Source organism: Branchiostoma belcheri, unplaced genomic scaffold (genome assembly GCF_001625305.1).
Source record: "Branchiostoma belcheri isolate BF01 breed outbred unplaced genomic scaffold, Haploidv18h27 scaffold31, whole genome shotgun sequence".
Lineage (NCBI taxonomy): Eukaryota > Metazoa > Chordata > Leptocardii > Amphioxiformes > Branchiostomatidae > Branchiostoma > Branchiostoma belcheri.
The window spans coordinates 416120-424892 of record NW_017803921.1 but is presented as its reverse complement, the minus strand read 5'-3'; the positions used below and the strand labels follow the sequence as shown (position 1 = coordinate 424892).

The window sequence follows — 8773 nt, the reverse complement described above, 5'->3', positions numbered from 1 at the left end:
CGTCAACTTACCGAAACTTCTTCAGGACACCCTCGTCTACTAGATCTCTACAGACGTTTAACTCCTTAATTCTGAGCGGTATTTTGCAAGAACACGACCAAGGTGTCCGTATTGCCAAATTAATTGTTGATAAACTGTTACACGATACAAACGTTTTTTATGGTATACAGCCAAATGTCATGTCATACTATTCCTAATACATGTGCCTAAAACATATATTCTTGGGCAATTGATACGTAAATACTAGTATTTAGTTAACGTTCCTCTACCTTACTTATGATTTGTTTTAATTTTGTCCGAGTATAAGCAAAATATTTATGACATATACGTAAGTCTTCATGAAATGAATGATGTAAAAGTTATATAACATGGTGTATTATGATATTGATGTTTATCTTTGTAGTGACTATAAAAGTTGAACTCAATTGTATCATTGTACCATTTTTCATGTGTTTTGTTATGATTTTTAGCCAACATTACAGACGTTAATATTATTCAATAACGAGACTTTGTAATTTACATTTTAATCGTTCAATATATAATTTGATCATGTATGTATGGTTATGTACCCTTAAGTGTAACTTGAGTTCATAAATAGGAAAATAATGTACAGCAAATTATACACTGGTAATATCATAGGCTTGGAAAGTCTATATAACAATTCTATGCCTTGTGCTGAGTATCATATTCAATGGTTCTGTCGTTGTGTATTCTGTGTTGGGTGGCAAGTAATGTGCATTTGCAACATGCAGGGCTAAGGCCTGTTGTTATACCCGTTCTGTGCATTAGACCTTTCTAGAACTCCTGGTGTTACCTGGCCTTATACGTGAATGAGAAGTAGAGAAAAAAAGGCAAAGTTGCCAAAGGAAATCGGACAAGGTCTGCTCTAAGAAACACGTCATCCCGTAGTTGTGATTATGGCTTATGAAGAAGACAATCCCGTCATCCTCTCGCTCACGTCCCACAGCTGACGCGCCACTGCGTCATCCATGGCCTTCTGGGAAGGCTGCTTGACGTCACAGTCACTGTGGAACGGAAACATGACGTCATGTGACATCGTTTGTCAATGGGAAAGAAAGCTATAGAAAAGGAACGCGAGAGGCGCAAGAATTATTTTTGAGGTTTAGACCCCAAGTGGCTAGAGCGATAAGCTATTCAAAGTAAAGCTACCTGCAGTACAGGTCAAACTCGCTAGAGACTTCTCCGCGGAACTTCATTTTCAAGTAGGTATAGCAAAACATAGGAAAGCAAACCAAGGCCAGATAAAGACACACGCAAACACAGAAGTGATGCAGGTACCTAGGTTTTCAAGATTTAACTACCTGTAATACAGGCCAGACTCGCTGGAGAGTGTATTTTCAACGGCACTTCTTTTCATGTAGATATAGAAAACATATAGGCGAAATTAAGACACACAAATATGTTAGACACACAAACATGTGAAGTATCCAAGCTACCTGTAGTACTGGCCAGACTCGCTAGAAAGCGCTTCCTCCACGGCGCAGTGGATGACGGTCTGGGCCCCCTGCAGGGGTGTTCTAGCGAACGCCGCCATCCCCAGGTAGAACATGGGCTTGATGAGGGTGAACTTCCAGCCGTACATGCCCGGTAACGTGCGCCAGATCTCTGTCTTCACGAACCCTGGGTGTACGGCGTAGCTCGTCACTCCAGTTCCTGGGTGTTAGAAGATTTATCTTAATTTCTCTCTCTCCCCTTCCCCCTCCCTCGATGAAAAATTGGGGTTTAAACGATGAAAAATTGGGGTTTAAACGATGAAAAATTGGGGGTTTTAACGATGAAAATTTGGGTTTTGAACGATGAGAGATGGGTTTTAAACGATGAAAACTGACCCAATGAAGCCTTGTTGATCTTTTGTCTTTGGTCTTTCGTACTCCGAGTTCACCCTTGTTTCTCTCTCTCTCTCTCTCCCTTCCCTGTCTTCCCCCTTATTTCTTTGAATAAGTAACAAAAATAAAGTTCCTTTTTCACAACCACTTGATTGACAAGAGCCTTACTTAATTCGATAATTGCTCTGATGAATATGACAGACGGTCATCGTAAATAAGCTCCTGTTAAACAAGTGGTCTTGAATAAAGAGCTATTTAATCGTTCACCAACCTGATGAAATTATTTACGGAGGATATTGTAAGAAAAAGATTGATAGATAAAAGCAATTAGCAGGGTTGACAAAACAAGACACAGTAGCCAACATTACTCGAATTCAAGTTCTCGCATTTTAGTTACAGAGGAAATGAAGGAAAGTATAGATTATGTAATACATTGTACATGCAAAACTACCTTAGCCTGTTATACCAAGCCTATTATAGATCCCGAGTCCTACATCCTCTCTAATTGCGGAGAGGATGTAGGACTCGGGAGCTATAATAGGTTTGGTAACCAGGCTAAAACTACCTTCCAGTCGCCTCGCCAGTTCCCGTGTAAACAGAACGTTAGCCAGTTTGCTCTGCGCGTACGCCGGAAACGCGTCGTAGCTTTTCTCGGCGTTGATGTCTTCGAAGTCGATTTTTCCGGCGCTCTCCGCGGCTGAAGACACGACCACCACACGACTTGGAGCCGACTTCTTCAGGAGGTCCAGGAGGAGGTTGGTGAGGAGGAAGTGGCCCAGGTGGTTTACCTGTAGTACCGTGTCGAACCCGTCTTCTGTGGTAGACTTGGCCCCGAACATACCTGCAAGTCATGGAACGCTACTTCAGTACCATAGATATATGTTCACATCATACAATATACTGATCGCGACAACTGTGCGTTAGTAACAGGGTTATACTTTAGCAAGCAAATGTTAATACGTACTCTCCAAGCAGAGGTTAGACCTATTTCAGTTGTTTCTATTTTGGCTCTTTTTAAAAGTATGTTTTGTTTGGCTTTCTATTTTGTCTGCTTTTCTTTGTACAGAGGATAGGCTTGTTTAAGACATGTTTTACTTTCATGACTAGAAGACCCAAAAGAAACGCAGCAAACATAATTGCCGTGAATCTTGTTTGCCTGATGTTACTTCGGTAAAATATGTACAAGAAAAGTAATCTTCACGACTTCCCAGACCTGCGTTGTTGACCAGAATGTCCAGACGATCCTCCCCTTCCGTCACCTTCTGGGAGAACTCACGAACCGAGGACAGAGATGCCAGGTCCAGCTTCAACGTCATCACGTTCTCGTTCCCAGTCTCCTGCACAATCTGCGCCACAGCGGCCTGAGCTCTGGCCTCATTCCGACACGCAAGGATCACTTTGGCTCCTGTCATGTGAATATTAAAAAAATATTATCCATAAAGCTAAATCTACTTGCGAAACTAAGAGACATTTTCGGGCCACACAATGTGTGTTTTAAAGGTAGCCTGGGTATTTTTGAAGTGACACGGGTGCGCTTGTTGTTTTGTTGACTTTTGCACCTGTTTTGAAAATTTCCATTTTGATTAAGACATTAACGTAAACAAAAGTCGATAGTTTGGGTTGATTAATGCCTCTGACACACGTAGCCAAATATGGGGTCATTCCAAACACTGCCAAACTCCACCCAACCATGGTTGGGAGAAGTCGGGAACAAAGGTCGGTTGTGGTTGGCTGGTGTTCGGCGAGGCCGGCTACTGTTCGGCTGCGCCAACTGAATGTTTCATAATGTTAAAACATTCGGGAGTGAACGGGAGGTTGTGCCATGGTTGGGGACGGTTGGCTGGTGGTTGGGTGTAGGTCAGCAATGGTTGGGGCTTTTTAGGGGGTCAAAATTGACCCAAAGTTTGACAAATCTTACCCCTCCTTGCCAGGTCCGTCGCCACCTCCAAACCGATCCCTGTGTTAGCCCCCGTCACCACGGCTGTCTTGTCTTTCAGAGAAGCTTGGCTCGAACATTTAGGCGGGGCCATGGTTCTAGTAACGAAGTCTAAGTCGTCACCAAACAAACTCTCCTTCTTCTAGGAGATTGAAGCAGTTTGCGTTGTTAGGAACTAGGTCACCCCCAGAGAATGGCGGCTACTGCATCGTATCTGCTGCCGACAACTTCTGGGATGTTTCTCTGTTGTTCTGCCTGACCTCTGACCTGGGGGGGGGGGGGTTAGAGGAAAGGGGGCATTGAAATTTGGAGTCTGTGTTGGGTTGACCTTCACAACGCTACTCAAGGACGTTACTCGTATATGCTTGGTCCGAGAATGTAGGCGGGGCCATGGCTGAAGTTTGAACCCAAGTCACGTTACCCTTAGACGACCTTCACTTTGCTACTTTGCATTCCTACGTATGCACATGAAGTACAGTTGTTGTAAGCGTAGCGCTATTTAAAGCAGACCTCCGACCACCTGTTGGATGGTATGATGTTGTTTGGCCTATGACGCAGCAGATAGGGTCAGGGCATTGTAATGTGTATTAAGGCCACAGCAAGTAATCTTTATGGATGGCATCAGGGTGCGCATTAATGTCAACATTTGAAAATGTAGGAATCTTGTTTTTTTTGTCTCGTCTTCGCCCTATCGCATTAGATTTGGAGTCTGCGGAGGATGTCATCCATAAAATTTACTTGCTGTGGCAAGTGTTGACCTACTCGCAAACAATCTTATGCAACTGTATCTGTATCTGTATAGCCGGTATAATCGCCCTTTAGCGTAACACACTACAATGAATCTAATGCTTTCGTGACTGTAGACAATTAAACGGATAACCTAAAGTCAATAGTTACGAACATGATGACCACATCATAAAGTCACGATCGACAAAATCGTAACGTTAACAATTGCAGACAAAAACCCCGTACGTAAGGATTCACAATGTAAGATCAGTGACCCGTCTCGGGGTAGAATTACCTTATGCAACCCAAGGGAACAAAAGCAACAGTCCGGAAAACGCCACCGGGTAGAGCGGCGGCTTTTCGCATTTAAAATGCCCCACGCCAATGTATACACACAAAGACAGATACATACACTCCCATGATCAAAAAAGATACACGACTTTACCTGCTAGCATATACGAGTAACGTCCTTGAGTAGCGTTGTGAAGGTCAACCCAACCAAGGACCTTGACCCAACACAGACTCCGAATTTCAATACCCCCTTCCCCTACCGCCAGGTCAGAGGTCAGGCAGAAGAACAGGGAAACATCCCAGAAGTTGTCGGCAGCAGATACGATGCTGTAGCCGCCATTCCCTGGGGGTGACCTAGTTCCTAACAACGCAAACTGCTTCAATCTCCTAGAAGAAGGAGAGTTTGTTTGGTGACGACTTAGACTTCGTTACTAGAACCATGGCCCCGCCTAAATGTTCGAGCCAAGCTTCCCTGAAAGACAAGACAGCCGTGGTGACGGGGGCTAACACAGGGATCGGCTTGGAGGTGGCGAAGGACCTGGCAAGGAGGGGTAAGATTTGACTTATAGTATACTGTGTATATATATATATCACATGTGTAACGTTACTGCTAGCCTGGATGCTAGAATTTTCTCCTGCCCAATATGCAATACGCAGACCCTAGATAGAATAACTGTTGCTTCTTGGTCTACCTGTCTTGAGGGGGTCGGCCATTGTTGGCTAGTGGTTGGCTGGTGTTCGGGAGTGGGTCAGCAGTGTTTGGGGCGTGTCCGGGAGTCAAAATTGACTCCAAATTAACAGGAATTCGATTCGGTTTGTGCAGAAAGATAGGCGCGGCCTGGACGTGCCACAGAAAAACTGTGGCGGAGGTTGTTTACACGATAAAAAAATCACATATGAACCGACGCACGTGTAAATCGGGCCTAAATCTGGTCAGACAGCTTCCGAACCTCAGCCAACCTTGGTGTTCTGGGAAAGGTTTTAAAATGTGGCAGGGGCTGAGAACTTAGTGGGGGCCCGCAAGCCCTTCTCCGTAGAGCGTAATCGGGCATTTTAATTCTTCGTAGAGCGTAGACGGACCGCTCGGCGCATTTTGCGTAGAGCTTGTTCGCCGTTGTATTTCTACGTAATGCGTTGTGGCCACTTGGAATTTATCGTCAAGCGTAATCGAGAAGTTTCCGAATTCAGCGTAGAGCGTTGTCGGGACCCCCCCCCCCTGCAGGCCCCCCTTAGTGGTGTGTGCGACCCATGTATTACCGAAAAAAGAAGCCGAACCCAATAAGTTAGAACTAGAGTTAAACATTAGATTCCAATATTTAGGCTAGAGTAGTTACATGCTGTATTGTTACACATTGTCTGTTCTTTGTATGTCCACTTACATGTACTTGCAATTAGCCCACGGGCAAGAACTTGCAATAAACTTATCTCTATAATCTTTTTATATTGCCCTTCTTACCTAGATGCGTTCTTTGTAAAGCAAACACTCCTAATAGGCTATGTAAACACTATTCAGACGCTGGGACGCTGTTGAAATCCAGTCTGTTGACGGGCCGTTGCTGTAAATTGCGTACCTGAACAAACACCCGTGTCAAGTTCAAACATACCCTAAAATGCACATGCATTGGTTGGCGCGCAAATGTACTCTAGTTTTGCAAGTAGATTAAACAGCGTTGCATGTCATTTCTTAGAATATTACAAAACAGGTACAAAGTCCACTCCCGACTTTTGAAACATTCGGCTGGCGCAACCGACCAGTAGTCGACTTCGCCGAACACCAGCCGATCTTGCTCCCGACCTAGCTATGTCAACTCAAACTATCTGCGAGGTAAAATCATTTCGTTGCATTAATTATGTTATGAATAATACTAATAGACATTTCTTAACAGGAGCCAAAGTGATCCTTGCGTGTCGGAATGAGACCAGAGCTGAGGCCGCTGTGGCGCAGATTGTGCAGGAGACTGGGAACGAGAACGTGATGACGTTGAAGCTGGACCTGGCATCTCTGTCCTCGGTTCGTGAGTTCTCCCAGAAGGTGACGGAAGGGGAGGATCGTCTGGACATTCTGGTCAACAACGCAGGTCTGGGAAGTGGTCAAGTTGCTTCTGAAACCGGATTTCTTGAATCAGTCGTAACAGAGCTGTAAAGAAAAACTGGAAAGTCAAAAGATATTTCGTACAGTAGTTTTACAAAAAAAGTGCTGTGTATGTTTCAACTATGTACAGCATGCCCGTAGCCAGAATTTTGAATAGGGGGTTCTTCCCACTGTCTGAGGGACCAGCGAGCACCGTAGGCCGGGGGCATGCTCCCCGGGAAAATTGTGAAAAACGATCCTTCCGAAATGGCATTTGCCGCGTTTTGAGAGGGTTTCAAAGAAGAAATCAAACATAACTTTTTATTCAATGGCAAAGTGAGCAGTTTTCCTACAATTCCAGCCCCGTTTGTGAGTCCATCTTTTGTAGAAAAATCTTTGACCTTTACATAAAAAGTTGACCAAAAGTGGACCTTTGAGCCTTGTGGTGGGTTCGTTCGAAGTTCTTTAGAAGAACAATGGATGTAGCGTGAGTGTGATGACAATGTGCAACTCAAAAATTGACTAGAATTGGACTAATGCTATTATATAAGACTGGAGTTAAGCCAGCAAAACGTTTAACACAGTCACCTGTTATATTATAAACACTTTGTGCAGCGTTCTACGAAGCACATTCTACATGCAAAGTACATGTATGTAACGTACTTCGATTGTGGTAGGAAGTACTGTAAACTTTTTTTCGCAGGTATTTGTTGCCCCCAGTCTACAACAGAAGACGGGATTGAGACGCAGCTCCAGGTGAACCACCTGGGCCACTTTCTCCTCACCAACCTCCTCCTGGACCTCCTGAAGAAGTCGGCTCCAAGTCGTGTGGTTGTCGTGGCCTCCAGCGTCCACAAGACGTCTAAGGGCATCAACTTTGAGGACATCAACTATGAGAAGGACTACGTGGCGTTTCCCGTGTACGCGCAGAGCAAGCTGGCGAACATTCTCTTCACACGTGAACTGGCCAAACGACTGGAAGGTAAGCTGTATCTGTTATCAACCTTTTTTTTACCTCTGGGGAAGGACATATCCTTCCGCGGGAAGGTTCTGTTTTCGGCCGTGTTTGTGTGTTCGCAGCTGTAACTCACGGTGACGGATATCTTACACGATAGCACAAATTTGTTGAAAATTGGATGTTGAAGATGACAATCACTATAAAAGTGTACACTTTTTGGTGCAAAAATGTAACATAATTATAATAAGCCTGCAGGCAAAATGGAGCTTCTTTGGGCGGCCAACTTCTCTGGCCAATGAATAACTTTTAGGCCGATTTCTACTATTTATTCTTTGGCCAATAAACAACTTTTAGGCCGATTTCTACTATGTATTTAGCCTGCAAAAGGAGTCTGGTGGAGACTGTAACACAATGCCCCTCTAACACCCATGCTAGGGACCGGAGTGACGGCCTACGCGGCGCACCCTGGCCTGGTGAAGACGGAACTGTGGCGCACCTTGCCAGAACTCTACGGCTGGAAGTTCACCGTCTTCAAGCCCATGTTCTACCTGGGCATGGCGGCGTTCGCCAAAACACCCGTGCAGGGCGCCCAGACCATCATCAACTGCGCCGTGGAGGAAGCGCTCTCTAGCGAGTCTGGCCTGTACTACAGGTAGCTATTACCTCGAATATCTCTATCACTTCTGTGTGTTTGTGTGTTCCTTAATTTCTTTCGACTTATCCTTCTTCCCTGTCTTTCTGAACTTACTCCAAGGTGCCGTGGAAGAAAAAATCTGGCTTGAACTACAGGTAATTAACCCCACCCCCATAAGTTGTATGTATGTCTTGTGCTTTCCTTAAGCTTACTTTAGTCTTTACAGTTTCCCTTACTGTGTTTGAGCAAGCTAGCCTGGTTACCAAACCTATTATAGCTCCCGAGTCCTACATCCTCTCCTATTTGCGGA

General features: G+C 44.7%; 2 protein-coding genes across 2 annotated transcripts in view; one reads left to right on the top strand and one right to left on the bottom strand.

Annotated features, from left to right (window-relative positions):
• Positions 1-303: 303 nt before the first annotated feature.
• LOC109474676 (retinol dehydrogenase 14-like) lies at positions 304-5058 on the bottom strand. The gene is made up of 6 exons (XM_019775024.1): positions 4955-5058; positions 3766-4050; positions 3061-3252; positions 2413-2688; positions 1458-1674; positions 304-1025 (listed from the first exon to the last, which is right to left on the bottom strand). The coding sequence occupies exons 2-6, from the start codon at positions 3875-3877 to the stop codon at positions 923-925; spliced, it is 900 nt and encodes a 299-aa protein (XP_019630583.1). The 5' UTR covers positions 3878-4050; positions 4955-5058; the 3' UTR covers positions 304-922.
• The window catches only part of LOC109474675 (retinol dehydrogenase 14-like), a 4082-nt gene continuing 362 nt past the window's right edge, over positions 5054-8773 (top strand). The window contains exons 1-4 of the mRNA XM_019775023.1: positions 5054-5351; positions 6687-6878; positions 7575-7853; positions 8265-8481. Coding sequence (XP_019630582.1) covers positions 5240-5351; positions 6687-6878; positions 7575-7853; positions 8265-8481 — 800 coding nt within the window. The 5' untranslated portion in view covers positions 5054-5239. The remainder of the gene's footprint in view (positions 5352-6686; positions 6879-7574; positions 7854-8264; positions 8482-8773) is intronic.